The following is an 18,710-nucleotide window of genomic DNA, read 5'->3' as shown; positions in this document are numbered from 1 at the left end:
GATGATGGTGAGTCCCCACTGGAGACTGGAAAAGCAAGGCTCATCACTAAGCCAATGCTCATGTGTGTGTGGGTGCGTGTATGCGTGAGCACACATGATAATTGCAAATATAAAGGTTGGCCCACATTTGATTGACATGTGCTATGGGTGGTCTGTCTTTTAGAAGCAGCTCCTGGAGCTCTGTTGCAGAGGGGCGTTGATGCGGTGGATCCCTTTGAGACAGCACACAGACATGCACGGAAATGCGCTTTATAGTTTGCACATCTTTTTTTTTTCAGTTGACAAAAATAAGGAGGATGGCGTGAAGGCTGTCGTAACATTTGTAGACATGGACGCTAATTTAACTCCGCAGTGGAGGCTCTGCCAAACCCCTGAGACCGACTCACCGAACCACTAGGGTCCGATCGAAACCAGGTTAAGAACCATTGCTCTATCGGGAACACTGATGCTGTCTTTGGAGAAGAACTGACATTTACCAGGACTGTATGCTCTTTTTTTAGCATCAGATAGCACATTTTGATAACTGTTTTTAATTAATTGGTGGCATTTTAAACGATTTTATTCATTATTTTATCTTATCCACTTGATTGTGACTGCATTTTCCCCTTTCCTTCCCCTATGACCTACATTTAGCCTTCAGCACTACTGAAAACACTATGTAGTTAATCAAATGCCATTTTAACTAATAATTAATTTGAATAATAACTAACAATTTTATCATTTTTATATTTTTTAATGATAATGCAAAAATTGAACACCATTGTATGTGGCAATCTTTATATACAGTAAATAAAATAATTATATTATAATTATATTATATGAAGCATGGAGAAATATAGAAATTCAAAACATCCCCTGAAATGTTGTCCTTTCATGATATCTGTTGAGGAGTCAGCAGAAAGGATGTGAAAACAAACAAGGTGTTCATTCAAAGGAGGGGACACAACCTCCTTTTGAATGCCAACTGTTCATCCAGTTTGTGGAGGAGCATCAAGAAGTTCCGGTTAGGATAAATGGCTCGTTTTTGCACGACGTGCTTCAGAGCATCTTGGAGGGACAAACGCTGACGCAGCATTAGGTAGCCCAGCGCCAGGGTTGCTGAGCGGCTTACACCCATAATGCAATGTACCAGAACCTTCCCTGCAGGGAGAAAGCCAAATACCAGATTACAAACGTAGAGAGTGAGTGACACGTGCTCACCTTGGTTGTTCTTTAGGACTTTGTGGATGAAGTCGGCTGCAGGTTTGAAGTAGCGGCTAACGTCAAAGTGCTCAGAGTCTTCTGCTGGTATACCAAAGTAAATGCAAGCGTCGCCATAGAAACGTTGGTCCCCGATGCTTCCCTGCTTGGAGTGAGCAGCGTTCAGAACGTGAGTGATGCCCAGCTTGGATAAGGTCTTTTTATTTTGTGCAACAGCTCTAGAAAAGTAGAGGAGAACACAAGTACTGTACCACCATCATGACCCATATTCCCACCAGCAGTTTCTGGATTAGAAGTACTCAACTGCTCATTCCATCTTTATTCAATGTGAATAAAAGACAGTGGTGCCTCAGAGCTTATAGATTGCTCCATAATGATTTTTTTTAAATTAATTTGATGGTTAATATCATTTCAAAAATACATTTGTGCTTTGTCCCATCAGTTCTGGCCACTATTGGAAGAAATACAATGTATTTATCATTATGACGCTATTTATAATATATTTAACACTGAGCTATTTGCAATGATATATTTTTTTTAAATGTCTCTCTCTCACTATTATTAATTTAATATCTAGGTTGACTCCAAAATGCCTTGACTGAGGCGTGACTCACATGTTTCCTATGTAGAGGTTTGGCCACACTTCATCCACAGCAGTCAGCTCTAGTGTGCAGGAATCCAGAATGAGTTCAAGTTGTTTAATGAGCGCCAAGTCCACTTGCTCCTTGCGCCCTGACATTATCTCCTTGCAGGCACAAGGACCACAACAGTGAGTGTGTGAGCGTGTCTATGTGTGTGTGTGTGAGAGAGAGTTCACTGCCAAAGGCTGCTCACTGAAGGACACCAGCAGCTGCTTTTATGGACGTTGCCGGCTTCCAAAATTAACTCTCTTGCTCTTTATTTGGCTCTGTGCAGCTATTTGACGTTTTATAATGGCCAAGTGACGCTGGGGTCAGTGCAAAGCAGTAAAGCAATAGGCTATTAGATATATTTTTATTTACTTTGCTTTTCTCTTCAGGTTTTGCTGGAGGTGCCTAAGCTGCTGCAGGAAACCTCTGTTTGGAAAGATCCAGCGCTTCTGCTGCACGTACTTTATGGCGGACAGGAGATCGAGGTGATGGTGAATCATCAGGTAGGCAAGAACCAAGGTGGCTGAGCGACTCACACCCACAGCACAGTGCACCAGAATCTTTCCTTGGATAGAGACAATTTATAGGAGCTTGTTCCAAATATTGGCAGCATCACACATTACCTCCTGACGTCAGAGCCTGGTCGATGAAGGCAGCAGCGGGGTAGAAGAAAGGTGAAAGGTCAAAAGTGGGTAGATCATTGGCTGGCACACCGTTGTATTTCACCGTGGTTCCATAGAAGTCGGCGTTGCCTTTGCAGCATAGTTTACCATGTGATGCATTTAGCACGTGAGTGATGCCCAACTTCCACAGTCCAAATTTGTCATGAGACATGGACCTACATAAAAATCCCCAAAGTCATCATTTCTTTCTGACTATTTTGTTTCAAGCATTAAAAACTTGAGGCTTTAGCATTTGACACATAAGGCTTGCATACTCACATATCTCCCAGATAGAGGTTAAGCCACACCTCGTCTCCATGACGACAAGAGCGAGGTGCTGCATGTAAAATCTCCACCAGTTGCTGGAGAGAGATCTCTGTTGAATACTGACCCTCCGTGCAATCTTCTCTCTCGTTATCCTTCCTGGAGTCTTCAGTGTCACATTTCGCTGCTGAAACAACGCTCATGACAAAGATCAAGATTTGGTTTTTGAAACCCCAAACTAAAACACTCACATTGCTCTTTCACCACTTGACAAGTTGGCCGTCTAGCCGAGGGAAGACCTTTAAGGGGTTGTTTTCAGTCAACACTTTTACTGTTCATGAAGTTTCAAAACAAAAGCACTCCATAAAAGGGGAGTTCAATCAAATCCAGATGGTAAAAAATATGAATTTGAGAGAAATTTGTGAAGCGTCATATTTGTTTGTCCATCTGTTTGTCCTTTTTTGTGCATGAAGACACACAGATGGGTATCTCGAGCCATCTATTTATCCATCCATCCATCCATCCATCCATCCATCCATCCATCCACCTATCTAGAGAGAATGAGAGAGAGAGAGAGAGAGAGAGAGAGAGAGAGAGAGAGAGAGAGAGAGAGAGAGAGAGAGAGAGAGAGAGAGAGAGAGAGAGAGAGAGAGAGAGAGAGAGAGAGAGAGAGAGAGAGAGAGTTTCTGCACAAATCCTCTTTGGCCAACAGGTCGCAGTGCGCCTGAGACACAGCCTGCAAGACTGACTTGGTGCTCCTCTTGTCTGCTGTTGTTGGTTATTGCAACTTCCTGTTTGACGTTGCTCAGTTGTGAAAAACCAAAACATGAACCACTCCTGCAATGCGAAAGGAAGGCAGCTCATCTCTTCATTCTCCCTTCTCTAACACAAGCAAGCACTAACACTGGTTCTTTGGTAAGAAAAATTACTTGGATTCCCTACCAAAGATTTTTCTTTTCTACCTGCACACTATTGATCTCATATTATTGTTTGGTTTCATTTGATTTCGCTTCACATGATTGTTTACTATGCAACTGTATTGCTGCAATGTACTCGTCCCTACTGTAATGACTTTGCCCTGTTTAATTTGATTCGCCATCGGGGTGTTGTTGCAATTGTGATTTACAGTATCAGCAGTAATTTTCCAATTTGTTGTAGAGGCTGAAAGGCCCATATTGTGCAAGTGAGTCGTCTTGTGTATCAGTGTGTGACTAAACAAGCAAAAGAAGCTGACTTGACACTTTACGCTTGTTGCCCCAGAGGTTTTTTCAGGGTTTGCTTTGTATCTGGCACGATAATCGGAATGGTTAAGTCAACATAGGAACATTTGCAGGAGTTAAACTGAATTGCTTGAAACAATACTTGCCCAGGCAAACTTTTTTTTTTTAAATGAATTTGGAACGTTCTCTCTAGATAGCTGGCATTTCATTTATCCATCAGGTCAACCAATGATATAATGAGAAATGAGATGTGTTTAATTGATTCGAAATGCTTGGTGATAAATTGCAAGGAATTGAAAACCTATCTTGAAGTACCTTTGTCTTATCTACTGTTTAGGCTTTTGGGAGTTCCTGTTGATGTTGTAGCAGTTGTTTTTCCCAGATGGTTGCTTCATGTGACATCATTTGGGGTGTGACTGATCACATGGAATTTCTCAATGAACTTAATACAGAGAAATGTTGCAAAGCCCAGTCTGCAGTTTTGTCTATCAAAATCCAAAACATGTTCAAATGACCTTATGGTCTATTGTAATTCAATTTCTTTGTAGCCAAAGTTAACACTAAGATGATATTGCATCTTAATATAATTCCTGCCTTGACAAACCAGCTGTCACAGTAAAATGTATGTCAAAAAGTAAACACGTAATAAAGAATGATTAGGTGTACTGCCACAGTGTTGCCTGTCAGCATGTGGAACCCTCCATTTGTATTTCATCTGTTCAGGTTAGGCAGGTCTGGTTGACCTTTGAGCCGGAAGGAGGAGCTCAATGGGCTACGCTCTGTTTATCTGATCTGCAGGTTAAAGGACAAGGACAGTTTACTTAATCTGTATGCATATCAGTAGTAGGAAGGGAACATCCGACCAGAATAAGGATGATACAAAAAGTGATTTTTTTTTTTTCCATTCCACAAAGTATGCCATCATCAGAATGCAAGCCTGCAGTAGTGCACAAGTTGCTAGTCAGACATCGATGCTATTCATTAGCCCCTCCATGGCATTTTCCATTGTGTAGTATTAAGCCACCGGTGTCAAACTCAGGGCCCAGGGGCCAGATACGGCCCGCCCCATTATTTTATTTGGCCCACGAAGACAAATCGTGCATCAAATCCGTTGATGCTGAAATAACAGTCCCATTCATCTAGTTGCACTGAGTAGGTGAAAAAAAAAAAAAGAGACATCAATGCAGCTCATTTGAGTAATGTAACAAACCTGTTGTTTCTTTCAAGTGGTAAAGATTTGAGCTTTCAAAGCATCTATCAAATCATGGAGTCATCTGTATCGTCAGTGTTTGTGCGTCTCTCTGCAGTGGCATGGCACCAGAGAGCTGTGTGAGTACTTGGAGCTACAAGCAGGTGGCCCACTGGCTGCAGGAGGAAGGATTCGCCGACTATGTGGATCTGCTGTGCAGTCACCACCGCCTGGACGGGCCCAGTCTTCTGGCTCTGACTGAGGCCGACCTACGTGGGCCTCCTCTGAGCCTCACTGTGTTGGGGGACATCAAGAGGCTGGCCATATCCCTCCGCCAGCTCCAAAGACAGAACCAAGCCCAGCTGGAAGAGCTGGGTCTCCAGCAGAGTGACAGTCTCCCACTGCGGCCTACCGCGGCTGCCGAGTGGCGATGCGACAGAGGCGACTTCTCCGGGAATGGCGTTGAGCTCCGACAGAGGAATGGCGCTCGAGCCGAATACGGCTCCGGAGCGACGCTGTGTCACACACACTCCAACGGAAGATGTCAGCAGAACCAAGCCGGAAGGCTTGACCCAGAAGTGTGGAAGACCATCTTGAGTGTCATTTATGTCTTTTTTGTGTTTGGCTTTACTTCCTTCGTTATGGTCATCGTACACGAGCGTGTACCAGACATGAGGACATATCCCCCGCTTCCTGACATCTTCTTGGACAGGTATCAGTTCTCCATGCAACCTGATAAACAACTTCTAGATTGTCCACCATAGTTCATCTGCACCTTGGCCTTATATCTAATCTGCATGCTGACACAAATGTATTTTAACCCCTGACAGTGTTCCGAGAATCCCTTGGGCTTTTGCAATGGCTGAAACCTGTGGCCTCATCTTGTGCTCCATGCTAATGTCTATCCTGTTGCTTCATAAACACAGGTAACACTCAGCTCCACCCATCATAATGTTCTCCCACCCCATTAAAGTCGCATTCAAAAGTGACTTTCACCAAAGTATGATGCAGTACAATTAATTTCAACCAAGCTAACACAGCAAATACTGCAGAACAGCACACAGGGAAGTACAGTCAGGCACCAAAAATCACAGCACCCCTCTTTGTGTTTTGTGTGGTGAGTGGCAATTTCTGGACTCAACAGCATGCTCAATCAGGCTGTAGATAAAGATGACTTCTCTCACAACATAAAACAAATCAAATTCATAACTACAAGAATTGTTTCTAAGAATGCCTTTAACGTTAACAAACGTCTGTGCAATTTAACACAACTCGAGCAACGAAAGCTGACGGACCAATTTGGAAATCAAATGGATTCCGCTAACAGAAGTGTTGCCGTATTCTTGCACTTTGCAATTGGAGCCTGCGTTCCAATCTAAGAACAAGAAAAACATCATAAATCAACACAAACAATTTTACAACACGTTATAAAGTGTGATAATGTAACTGTGACAGGTACCGGAATGGATTCTTATCTTGACTCCAAAAATACTGATTGGAATGTATTCTTCTAACTCAAGAGGGGGGGGGGGGAATGGTTGGTATGTCTGTTTGTTAAAGTCTATTTTCTGTCGTATAGCGAATGGCAAAACACGTTAGGATTAGACTCATAGGACTCCCAAAATATCGGGGCAATGCTTCCATTGAGACTCAATGGGAAAAAGAAAGCATCAAGTCTCCTCTATATGGATTTGAAAATTGAATGCCTTCTCTCTCCACAAAATCTTCTTTACGGAATGTAGGAATCCACAAAGTTGGCACATCGGAGCCATAAAGAAGCAATTCTCCGCCTGTGCCTTTTACACAGAACCTATCCAAGCGGGATATTGCCTCAACTGGCATCCTACGTTTGGATAATTAGATGACGCCAGCCTCATATCTTAAATTTTTTTGGATGGTGACGATTGCTTTAAACCTAACGGGGTGGAAAAAAATGAGGGTTCAATTTTACTCCTGTCAACCAAAATGAAGCTGCCTCCCCCCCACCCCAAATTGCAACCTTTGTGAGTTGAAAAAAATGTCAATGTCGATTTGAATTTGATTATTTGTTCACCCCATTGCTAAAAAATAGACACGGCTACCCAAGCACATTCAATTTCTTTATTGAACTAACAGTAAAAAAACAAACACAAAATAAGCACATTTATTTGAGCTGCCAAAGCCATAAAACTTTCAAATGACAGAACAGCCAGACAATGCTCTTTAAAGCCATACACACTCAAAGTCACAGATACTACAATCAATCAAATTCCATAATCATCGAGGTGATAATCAAATGCAGTTTTGTCTATCTCCTGCCAACCTCACTTTGTGTTGCATTTAGGTCCATTCTCATTAGGCGGCTGTGTTCTCTCATGGGTACTGTGTTTTTACTTCGCTGCTGCACCATGTTCGTCACCTCGCTCTCAGTGCCTGGCCATCATCTCAAGTGTGCCAGCAAGGTGAGAAGTTTCCATGTGCGTTCTGTCGACTCGGATTAGAGATTTTGTGAATTGTCGCCTGAGGATGTGCCGCTCCAGCTGTGAGTCACCGCATGACTGCCGCTAACTAGGTTCTCCTGTTCTTTCAGACGTACGATGATTCGATGGAAAAGATAAAGAGGGCGCTGACAATCTGGGTCGGATTCGGTATGACTCTCACCGGCGTCCAAACGTGCGGAGACTACATGTTCAGCGGACACACGGTCGTCATTACCTTGCTCAACTTTTTTGTGACAGAATGTGAGTGGAATCATTTGAGTGTATTTGCCTTGTTTATGCAAAGTACTGTGGGTTTTTATTTACTCAGCTGCAGATAGGGAGGCTCATGTATTTGTTGGGGGGGCGGGGGGCCACAAAGAAACATTATTTTGGTGCTATGTGCCAGCCTTTTTCATAATAGCTCATTTCTCAGCCCTCATTTCCATCCTCCATACACCATCAAGAATCATATTAAAGATAAAAATTGTGTTCGATATTTTTAAACTGTTTCCCGTACATAAAACTATAGTTATTCTACAGAAAATGTATTTTTTTATTAATATTCGTCATTGCTGAGATACCAGACCATAACAGATTAATCAGATTTCGTTATTTCCTTCAGGAAACATGGCCTTGGTTTTTGATTTATTTGGTTTTAATCAGAAAATTCTGCAGAAAATGTATGTTTTTATTCATATTCATCATTGCTGAGATACCAGACCATAACAGATTAATCAGATTTCGTTATTTCCTTCAGGAAACATGGCCTTGGTTTTTGATTTATTTGGTTTTAGTCACACTCTTGGATTAACCACAAACCTTTAAGGAGCGATATATTGGTATGAAAGAATAAAAAAAAAAAAAGTATTGATTTTTGTTCATCAATGAAAACAAACTTGCACGTAATTATGTCTTCCTTGCGCCGATCCATCTGGAAACCATTTGTTCTAAAGACGTAAATCTTTAATAACCAACTACTTTAATTTTTAATAAGCGCTTGATAATTAGCAATTAAAATCCAGCCAGCCACTTGTGAAAACATATTTGAACTCCCTTAATGGATGTCAAAATCACTCACTCTTGCTCAGCTTGTTATTTTTAGCCTCTGTATTTACATTTCAGTCGAGACATTAGTGACATTTATGAAATATTTAAGGTAGGCCATTGAACCACACACATTGACAATTTTGATGATCTTATTGGAAATTGAAGACACAACACCATATGAACTCAATCGAAATGTTGAATCAATAGTATTGAGCTGTTTTTAGTGGTGGAATCACACATATTTGGTGTAATATTGATTGTTTACATTCAGCCAGATGGTGTATGTGAGACTGACTCAAAGCACAGCGCTAAAAGTTTGACCCATGGCTGTATTATTCATTCAATTTGTTTATTTCGCATGCGGTGTTGACTTGCACTAAGTTGGCCTTTGAATACACAAATGAAATTAAATGCTATTTTGATTAAGTTACAATTTTAAAATTCTTGCTATAATGTCCTCGACTTTTTTTTTTTTTTTTTTTGGTAGACACTCCAAGAACATGGAATTTAATTCACACCATCTCCTGGGTGTTGAACCTCTTTGGGATTTTCTTCATCCTGGCAGCACACGAACACTACTCCATTGACGTCTTCATCGCCTTCTACATCACCACGCGCCTTTTTCTTTATTACCACACATTGGCCAACACCCGCGCCTATCAGCAGAGCCGGAGGGCTCGAATTTGGTTTCCCATGTTCTCTTTCTTTGAGTGCAATGTGAACGGACCCGTCCCCAACCAGTACGACTGGCCCTTCAGCAAACCTGCATTTATGAAGACGCGCATTGGTTAGACAGTAATGCTCGTCTTTGACTTCCTCATTTTTCCATCTCTCATGTTTGTTTAGAAGGAGGCGGATGTTATCTTATGCATATAAACTGCAAATACAATTTTTTTTTTTTTTTTTTGCACATGATATGATGGTGCCTTAGGGTCTGCATGTACTGAACACTTTCTGGATGGAATGCACAAGTATGGGTTTGCCTTATAGCTTATTACCACTGTGGTATTCCGCTTTATCCCATTTATCCATTCATGTGGGAAGCGTTGTTTGGGGTTTCACACGGTTAAGTCACGCTTTTTAAAAATGCAGTTTATGCAACCAAAGAAGCCTCTTCCCTTTCAGTTAGAGCTTTGTTTTCTTCATTGATGCACTAATTTATTTTTGTCATGTATTGTGATGGATTTTGAGAGCGAAAACTGTGCCCTACCTACCCACGTCAGTGACTCGTGAGGAAATAAATGTTTACTTTGTCAAGATTAAGAAAACAATTATGCCATTGTAAATATGCATTTAATGTGATTGTTTGAAAGTAGTTTTTATTTGCAATACAAGTGATAATCTGAAGGCCTTTTGGCTGAGCTATCCAATGTTTACAACTGCAGCGAATTTTTATATTTTATACTGACTGCTTTTTTAGTAATTGCTGTTTTTGCTTTGTTATCTAAAGTTGATTTTAAATCATTTTTGGATTAATTAAAAATGTATACAAATAATTGTATGTGTGAAAGATTTCTAAAAAGAGTTTACCAGCTTGGACTGGCATCTGCTGATAAATGTTTGTTGAGCTTTCCCTTTATTCTTGAGCAATTAGCGTCAAGGTATAGCTTTTCACTCTAGAGGAGAAAGCAAGCAAATAGAATATATTGCTTTTAACAGATCAATTACAGAGGGGAAAAAAAATCATTTTAGGGGTATTGATCCAAATGGTGTGTGGATTTGGAACCTCTAGTCTTGGTTGCAAAGCTTTAAAAAGTCACCACGTGGTTGCTGTCTAAGGTTTTCTTCTTTCATTTTTTTTTCACAGATAAATTAAATGTGCAACAAACTGTGTGCAAATGATGGACATCTAATATAAATGTTAAAACCCCCTTATAGGTGCTCTTGCTGAACTGCTGAAATTTAAATGCTATAGCAGGTGATGTCTTGTTGCCATGGCAATAACAGTCAATTCTTTTTTATAGGACAGCATATATCCATGGACATGAATGTTTTACAGTGCAGTTATTACATATTTCCGTCTGCACCTTGCACAAACTACTTAACTGGTTTCATTTTCTTTCATTTGTCTCTTACAGTGTAGTCAAGCGTAGCGGTAGAATTGTAGACTCTGGAGAAAGAGGTCAGATGAAACCAAGCGAGGGTGGCAAAGAGACAGAGAGGAGCGTTGCATGCTTGGTTGAATTTTACTGATATTTTTCTGCATGTATCCTTTCACCAGCCGATGAATAAAACATACAGTTCCTGCCGAGAATGGCGAAAAGCTCTAAAAAAGGCTGTTGTGACAGGTGCGCGAATGCAGCGTGACAACAAACGTGGGGAAGTGTGCCCACAGATTCCAACATCTGTTCTAGGGATAGGCAACATGCAGACTGCAACCACACTGATTATCCTCTTAATTCACATTCAATTAAAAAAAAAATATAAAGTATAAAGATGGGTTTTTTTACGAAGCCCCACAATTATTCTCAAAAGAAATATTGATTTTTTTTTTCAGATTTGGAACAGAATGCAGGTACCCTAATATTATTTGAGTGAGTTGATTTTTGTGTTGAATTGGAGTTTTTCCACTTCATGATGTTTTTTTTGTTCAGCAATTTTGAATTTATTTAAAAGAAAAATATTTTATTTATTGCACAATGTGTTTGTTTTTTGGTTCAACCACTATTCTTGTGTTAGGATAGTGGATCTTTTATATTGCAACTAAAATGGCTATCTAGACTATGCTTATTGATTTATCTAGAATAAAATATAGAACATGTTTTGCAAATAGAGTATAAATATATTCCATCCATATTTAAAAAAAAGGGATGACATTTTGGCCCCCTCCAGCTTTTAAGTTATCTATCGCTAGTCTATTCTCCCCTGCTGCAAACTAATGTGGTCCCTGCTACATGTAGCTGATGTTGATCAAAGATTTATTTTTTTTGAAAACCCCTCCAAAAGGTGGGTTCCCATGACAACCACCATAAAGCATGTGATACAGCAGGAGAGTAGCTATTTGTGTCCTGTAATTGACAGCTCGATTCGTCCCTCATGTGTCCCACAGTGGATAAATTAGCTTTCAATTTGTGTTTATCCCTTTACATGCACTGTGTTTTACAAACACACGTCTACACATTTTTCCTGCATAATTAGTCCTAACTGCAAATGCGTCACAATCTAGGCTTCAAAGATAAGGTGTGCTAGGCTACTAATTCGCACGTGTCAACTTTATACAACTGCCTACTGAAGTTTCATAGTACTGACAACATATACTTTTTAATACTATTTTAGTGGCTATCTCAAAACATTCTTGTTTTTCATTTTAATGAGGAAATATAGCGCTGTATCTAAGATACGTTATATGTGTATGCATGTAAGAAATGTTCTATTGCCAGTCTACATATGTTGCTTCATCATTTGTGTGCAAATACCGTCTGCTCAAAGGGTTCGGAAAACCGACTATTCATGCTATTTGTTAGACATCTATCTATGGCGTTTTCCATTTTGTGGTAGCATAAGTATTGTGCAATTGAAGATTCTTTTTTTGAAGAATTATTACCTTATTTAATCTGCCAAACTTGTGCTTAATGTGAAGTAAATTACATACTGACGTTTGAGATTGCGAGTCAAAGCAAAACAAAAAAAAAGATTGGACAAAGGTTTGTATTGAAAAAAGGTCAAGTCACTCGTATCTCAAGGCACCACTGTTTTGATTACATCACACCACAATATTCTTTACTTGCACCAGTAAATAAAGTCTTCAGTTGGCAGAGTATCCCCTCAGTGTTGGGTAATTTGAAAAACTGCAAGATTTGTGGGTGCCCTCCGTCCGCATAGGTTTTACCTGCTTCTTTTTTGTAACATCCAATGCTTTCCAATTTTGCAGCACGTGTCATTTCAAGCATGCAATTGAATATAGTCACCACAGTGTGACAGCAGAGCTCGGCACACTGAGGGTCTCAGCAACCCAGAGGGCTCCTTCAGCCCAATAATAACCAAAGTCCTCTCAGCTCTGCCTCACACTAAGGCATTACACTCTTCAGGATGCTCGCCTCCTTCCAACTCCCGTCTTTGGATTCAAACCTGTTTGGAGCATCAAATCCAAAATGTGAGTCCTTGGTTTTGTTTTTTTTTTTCAAACCAAATATGATCGTCGTTATCTTTCTGGTAGATTATCTGTATTTTTATTTTCCATCTTTTTTTTTTTTTTTGAAGCTGTTAGAGAGTTTAAGGAAATAAGTAGATGCATGTGCACATGTTGGCTGTTTCCCTCCAACAGCAAGGCAACATTTGAAGGAATGCTTTCCAAGAATATGTACACACTTTCTGATTAGATTTCCAACAAGTTACACATATTCTGATGAAAAGATATAATTGTGTGGTGGGCTAATTGCAAGGATTGGTCCACACGCACGATAAACCCCAGCAGTGAATAATGAGGCTGGGATCATTATCTTGGGTCAAGCACTTGGTCGACTGCTGTTATCCCACATCTTCATGCAGGAGGGGAAGAGGGACATCCAGCATGTGAATAGCATCGCTGGTTGAGCATGCATGTGGAAATGCTGAGAGGAAGAGTTGGACACGTGTGTGCACATGAATTCACAGATATAAGTTGTGCAATGAGGGGGCGGGGGTGTGCTGATTGTGAGCACAATTCATAGTATATGACAAAATAACAATAACTGAAAGATTTATGTTAATGCCGCTACATATGAAAAAAGAATCTACCTTGGCACTTTTTTTTTAATATCTTGTCGCTGGGGTCGCCGATCTTTTTGGAACCCAGAGCTACTTCTTGGGTACTGATTAAGCTGCATACATACTTCTTGAAGAACAAATTTGTTGAAATTTGTTTATGTAAAATCATCTTGTCACTGCAACCATTTGTTTTCATGAATGCTGTGCTCTAGTCATACACTAAAATGTTGACCTTTGAAATATATGACTTTTTTAATTGTCATTTTCAAATTGAGGAAAGTATGATAAAAAAGAAAATAGCAACAAAACTCATTTGTAACTTGTGTTATTTTATTATTTTATTTTAGTATATAAATCATAAATAATTGGACCATCTCACTATTGTTAGATTAGGCCTGCAGGCTACTTGTGGTCCTTGGTCTACTGCATGACTGTAATCGCAAAAATAAATTCAAATTGGAAAGGTGCAGTCGATAAAAAAAATCAATTTTCTTCAATTAATGTCTAACTTTTGGTCGATAGTTCATTTTATTTTATTGTCCTATTCATCTGCTGCACTGTGATGGATGTGTTATCTGAGCTGACATCATATGAATTTCTTTTTTGTAATTTTGATCATTTATAGTATTTGATTGACTTTTATCCCTGCATTAAGTCTTATTCTGATCTATTTTTTTAATTGTAGCAGTCTTTTCTTTTATGAGCTAAGCAGATCAACATTTTTTTCCTGATTCCTCTAAGCAGTGCATAATTGTCGTCCTACAGTCCTACAAAACTAACCTGTCATGATAGAGTGTTTGATATTGCAGCCGTTGGTGTAAAGTAATCAGAGACATCAAGGGACCCACACTGGTGCCAGTGCCAATTAAAATGAAAATAGATTAAAAATGCATGCCGCCCCAACTCATGGGTTCCACAAGTGATGCAACAAAGTGGGTGTGCGGATGGGTGTGTGTGTGGATGTGGGGGGCTAATTTATCCTCATCAGAAATTCATCATCATTTATCCTTATTTAACTTTCTGTCATTGTGGGCTGATTGGTGATTAACGATGCTTTAAATGAGAGGAAGAATACAGTGGACACTGTGGTTGGTGCCAGGTCACAACGACAGACTTAGCTGTGCTTCCAAGAGTGTGACATTGTTAGCGCAGTGAGGGTTTTTTTTTTTTTCAGTACTTACTCCATCTGCTCTGTAATGACGTTTTTTGGTTGTTGTTTTTTTTTTTTTTCTGATGTAGCCACATCAATGTTCTGCCACCTCGCCTGCAGCTCGCTCAACACGCTGACACTGTGCGTTAGTAATGATGCACTGTGAAGTGACTGATAGCGACTCGTACGGGCCTTTAATACAATATGACAAGCTCATTGTATGTGCCATGCAGGATTTGCACGGCAAATGTTTTGGGGGAGACATCGACAATCCATTTTTAGGATTCTGACAATGTCGTGCCCTTTTGTTTTGACACACGCTACATTGTGCTACTTGGAAAGCAGAAGTCTCTGCCGGCGCTGTGAGCACGGTCCGTTGACTGTCATCATGCTTTTTCACGTTCAGCCTGACTGAGGGATTAAATATGTCATATACTATCCAGATGGATGAGCAAGTGTACTGTACGAGATGGCATACGTATAGTCGTGTGAAATCTTCCTTTAGTGCAGGGGTGCGGAACCTTGGTTGCATCGTAAGCCATCGAGCTCATGTTGGGAATATGTTATTGTTGTATTTTGTTTTGCCACTGCATCGAGACTTGAAGTGCAACATGTGGGCTCAAGCAGTACATGAGAAGATTGATTGCCAAAGTGCAGTTCAGTTGTATTTAACAAACATTTGCACCAAGGTTGTAATATTTGGTTTTTATTTTGTTTTGACTTTTATTTTTCAAATGACATGAGTTTAAATTAGTTACGTTACAGAATTGGAATGTTGGTGGTACGCTGAGATCCAAGTGGGGGTTTTTTTTCAGGTGAAAAAAAAAAATTGACAACCATTCTTTTGCTGTATTATTGAATTTAAGAATGAAAAGTAATGGCACCTGTACTCCAACCACTCTTTTGCTGTATTATTGAATTTAAGAATGAAAAGTAATGGCACCTGTACCACATGTCTTGGCCGGTCCACTCTTTTTTTTATAGACCACAAAACACGACACTCTCGGGTCGTCACGGGCAATGAAAGAGACTCTCTTTTTCTTATAATGAGCTTGTAGACTGTTCAAGTGATTATGTAGCTGCTGTTTAAAGGTCAGATTACATGAATCTACTTGATGGTAGTTTCGACACTAAATGCAATGGACTGTGATAAAGCTGGTTATAGAAATTGCATTTAGTTGTTTCTCCATGCATCTGATGTAGATCTTTTGACCTGTGAGTGATGTTGTTTTCTTCACCCTCCATCATAGATGCCGATAACCTGCTAAGGGTTGAGATGGATGTCTTCATCCTGGGGTTTGGTGACCCTTAAGTGCTGGCGAAATGTCCTTCAGTGGTGAGGCGAGCCAGCCCCGTCCTTCTGCGCCTCCCCTCAACCGCACGTCCTCTTCGCGGCCGCTGCCATGGGAGGAAGCACGCTCGAACGAGACTCTGCTCCCAGACCTGTCTGGTCTGGGCCACGACGAGCAATGTCACACATCTCCTGTCCTCACGGCATTTCTGGTGGTGTGGTACAGCGTCACAATGGTGCTGGGCCTGGTGGGCAACGTCGGCCTTATCTGCATAATTACTCGGCGCCGGGAGAAACCCAACGTCACCAGCATTTTCATCTGTAATCTGTCATTCTCTGACATTCTGGTGTGTGTCTTCTGCCTCCCTTTCACACTCATCTACACCCTCATGGACCACTGGGTGTTTGGGTCACTGCTATGCCGGCTGGTGCCTTTCATTCAATGCATGTCGGTGACCGTTTCCATCCTCTCCCTTGTTTTTATCGCCCTGGAGAGACACCAGCTCATCATTAATCCGGCCGGCTGGAAACCCAGTATTCCGCAAGCCTACACAGCCGTTGTCATCATCTGGATTCTAGCCTGCTTCACCTCCTCGCCTTTCCTGGCCTTTCAGCTGCTCACGAACGAGCCCTACGCTAACGTGATCCTGCCTCAGTCTACTCTCTTTCACGAAACGCCACCCCCGCATTACGTCTCGCCTGCTAACTCATCCGTGCTTCCGAATTCCCTCAATTTTCACAACCTTTACGCGTCCTTGCACATGGAGGCCTGTCTGGAGCATTGGCCCTCCCAGCATCACCGGCTGACCTATACCACGTGGCTGTTGCTTTTCCAGTACTGCGGCCCCCTCATTCTTGTCCTGCTGTGTTACGTCCGAGTAATTGTGCGCCTACGTCACCGCAAAGACATGCTGGACCGTGCCAGGAAGCCCGAAAACCAGCGCATGACTCACAGCCGTCGCATCAACATCATGCTGGTGGCCCTGATCACGGCCTTCGCCCTATGCTGGCTTCCGCTCACCATCTTCAACGCCGTGTCCGACTGGAACCAGGATGCGCTGCCCGTGTGCCACCACAACTTGCTCTTCTCGCTCTGCCACCTCCTAGCCATGTCATCCACGTGCATCAACCCCATCATCTATGGATTCCTCAACTCCAACTTCAGGCAGGAGGTGAGGGAGGTGCTCCAGTTCTGCTGCTGTCGCCCTCTACAGGAGGAGTGCGAGCGCTTCCCCATGTCCACCGTGCACATGGAGGTGTCTCGCACCTCGGTGCCACTCACCTGCCGGAGTAACTCTGTTTGAGAGTTGAAATGATTGTAGTTTCAATTTTTTCCAACAAAGTGCAGTGTGCTGTTTTACGCAGGCAAACTACGGCCTGTGGACAACGTACAGCCCAACAAGCATTGACATTAATTATCAAGAGTCACATATTTATTTCATTGATCTAGCCCAGAAGTCGCAAACCAGACGTCACCAACCGGAGGTCGAGCTACAGCAGAATAGTGTTGTTGTTTTTTTTACATATATATTGGACATGGGTGATAGGGACCAAGTTGCCCCATAAACACAGGTCACATATGAGAGTCTTGATACTAGATTGACATCTAGGGGAGGAGACTTTTGATTGACAGTAGTGTTATGGTTATGTATGAGGTGTACTTTGTTGGTCATTTTAAATTCATAACATTGTATAACAGCTGGAAGAACGCACAAATGATGATTATTTTCCTTGTCACCTTTTAAAAATTGGTAAAGAGGCTAAAAAGCAGTATGTGTTTATCTTGCTAAGGAAAAGTAAAGTAAAATCTAAACTTTATAATAATAATATGTGCAAGAGCATTCCAACCCAACGCCATGCATTTCTAAAATCATTAGAGTACAGATTGCAGTGTCCCAAAGGGTTTCATCAACCCAACACAAGTTGCACTGTGCATCTTATACAAAAGTGTATACGTTTTTGCTTAGCAGTCGTTGTCAAAATGAATAATTCCAAATGTATATACAGCGTGACATTGCTCTATAACATCAATATGAAAGGAATCTCAGATTTAGTATTAGAATACATGTCACTATTTAAATCTTTTTACAAAAACAGGGATGGGGAGTCTATATATGAGCAATTGATTTGGTACTTCATACAATTCCAAAAACTAAAAAAAAAGAAAAATGACACAAGCAAACAAACCTAACACAAACTCACAATTGCTCATATGATTTGTTTGAATGTTTTATCAAATGTGGCTTTTCAGTGCTTTGCAACAATTGAAATGGCCTCTAAAAAAGTATCCCCAACCGTGTTTCAAACGCTGCTTCTTTGTGCATAAATTACTGCATGAGGTCCTTCAAAGGCATGTAGCCTACAATGAAATATCTCGGTATTTAGCGCTAAACGCGTGTTTCTAATATGTAAATATGATGTAGATTTTTATTATGTAGTAAATATTTTCCTGTACGTTGAATTAGTTTTGTATAAGTCTCACATCTGTGCTGTGAAATGTGTGTTAAAAAGAAAAGCGATGCATGTTTTTGTGTGATATCGTAATTCCTTGTGGAATTCTAAACTTGCATTCGAGGGTTTCATTATAAATGAATAAATATCAGTGGGATTTAGAAGTGACTGGCCCACCGTTCCTTGCTCATGTGCATCACACATACGTAGTCGCGCTCCCTCGCGCGCGCGCACCTACCCACGCACACGCGTGCGCGCCGCGCGCGTATCCGTACGCAAACAAACACGCAAGCACACACACGCGCGGGCACACACTTGAGCGCGTACCCGCACGCACGCAAACACACACGCACGCGAACGTACGCTCACGTACAATTATTTTAGCAATATTAACCATGCAAGTTAGTGTGTTGAAATTCCTGTAGCGGAAAATTTTATAAAGGTAATCAGCGAGGATGTCAT

The 18,710-nt window shown here is 41.1% G+C and overlaps 4 protein-coding genes across 5 annotated transcripts; 2 read left to right on the top strand and 2 right to left on the bottom strand.

Annotated features, from left to right (window-relative positions):
• Positions 1–928: 928 nt before the first annotated feature.
• On the bottom strand, positions 929–1,954 carry LOC147050180 (dual specificity protein phosphatase 13A). The gene is made up of 3 exons (XM_085922371.1): positions 1,815–1,954; positions 1,201–1,418; positions 929–1,140 (listed from the first exon to the last, which is right to left on the bottom strand). Exons 1-3 carry the CDS (start codon positions 1,937–1,939, stop codon positions 929–931), a joined length of 555 nt encoding a protein of 184 aa, XP_085778497.1. The 5' UTR covers positions 1,940–1,954.
• A 243-nt stretch (positions 1,955–2,197) lies between these two features.
• LOC147050179 (dual specificity protein phosphatase 13A) lies at positions 2,198–2,958 on the bottom strand. Its single transcript, XM_085922324.1, has 3 exons — positions 2,771–2,958; positions 2,453–2,667; positions 2,198–2,394 (listed from the first exon to the last, which is right to left on the bottom strand). Exons 1-3 carry the CDS (start codon positions 2,956–2,958, stop codon positions 2,198–2,200), a joined length of 600 nt encoding a protein of 199 aa, XP_085778450.1.
• A 557-nt stretch (positions 2,959–3,515) lies between these two features.
• On the top strand, positions 3,516–10,287 carry LOC147050178 (sphingomyelin synthase-related protein 1-like). 2 transcript variants are annotated; one of them, XM_085922057.1, is made up of 6 exons: positions 3,516–3,670; positions 5,283–5,876; positions 5,995–6,090; positions 7,488–7,605; positions 7,734–7,884; positions 9,158–10,287. In XM_085922057.1, exons 2-6 carry the CDS (start codon positions 5,287–5,289, stop codon positions 9,460–9,462), a joined length of 1,260 nt encoding a protein of 419 aa, XP_085778183.1. In that variant the 5' UTR covers positions 3,516–3,670; positions 5,283–5,286; the 3' UTR covers positions 9,463–10,287. The 2 variants fall into 2 exon arrangements, with proteins under 2 accessions (XP_085778183.1, XP_085778184.1); XM_085922058.1 differs by having other exon boundaries at positions 5,262–5,876.
• A 5,542-nt stretch (positions 10,288–15,829) lies between these two features.
• Positions 15,830–17,101, top strand: npy4r (neuropeptide Y receptor Y4). Its single transcript, XM_085922315.1, has one exon. The coding sequence runs from the start codon at positions 15,830–15,832 to the stop codon at positions 17,099–17,101; it is 1,272 nt and encodes a 423-aa protein (XP_085778441.1).
• Positions 17,102–18,710: the final 1,609 nt, after the last annotated feature.

The sequence above is a fragment of the Syngnathus leptorhynchus genome, chromosome 10 (genome assembly GCF_054491065.1).
Source record: "Syngnathus leptorhynchus isolate UIUO chromosome 10, UIUO_Slep, whole genome shotgun sequence".
Classification (NCBI taxonomy): domain Eukaryota; kingdom Metazoa; phylum Chordata; class Actinopteri; order Syngnathiformes; family Syngnathidae; genus Syngnathus; species Syngnathus leptorhynchus.
Note: the sequence above shows the minus strand (reverse complement) of the source record. Positions and strands in the feature narration are given on the sequence as shown.

Excerpts from the sequence above, each read along its gene's own strand:
- LOC147050180 (XM_085922371.1), bottom strand. The coding sequence starts at position 1,939 with ATGTCAGGGCGCAAGGAGCAAGTGGACTTGGCGCTCATTAAACAACTT. Across the intron at positions 1,419-1,814 it reads AACCTCTACATAGGAAACAT|AGCTGTTGCACAAAATAAAA; the intron begins GTGAGTCACGCC and ends CTACTTTTCTAG. Across the intron at positions 1,141-1,200 it reads AGTCCTAAAGAACAACCAAG|GGAAGGTTCTGGTACATTGC; the intron begins GTGAGCACGTGT and ends TTCTCCCTGCAG.
- LOC147050179 (XM_085922324.1), bottom strand. The coding sequence starts at position 2,958 with ATGAGCGTTGTTTCAGCAGCGAAATGTGACACTGAAGACTCCAGGAAG. Across the intron at positions 2,668-2,770 it reads AACCTCTATCTGGGAGATAT|GTCCATGTCTCATGACAAAT; the intron begins GTGAGTATGCAA and ends ATTTTTATGTAG. Across the intron at positions 2,395-2,452 it reads CCAGGCTCTGACGTCAGGAG|GAAAGATTCTGGTGCACTGT; the intron begins GTAATGTGTGAT and ends TCTCTATCCAAG.
- LOC147050178 (XM_085922057.1), top strand. The coding sequence starts at position 5,287 with ATGGCACCAGAGAGCTGTGTGAGTACTTGGAGCTACAAGCAGGTGGCC. Across the intron at positions 5,877-5,994 it reads CCTGACATCTTCTTGGACAG|TGTTCCGAGAATCCCTTGGG; the intron begins GTATCAGTTCTC and ends AACCCCTGACAG. Across the intron at positions 7,606-7,733 it reads ATCTCAAGTGTGCCAGCAAG|ACGTACGATGATTCGATGGA; the intron begins GTGAGAAGTTTC and ends CTGTTCTTTCAG.
- npy4r (XM_085922315.1), top strand. The coding sequence starts at position 15,830 with ATGTCCTTCAGTGGTGAGGCGAGCCAGCCCCGTCCTTCTGCGCCTCCC.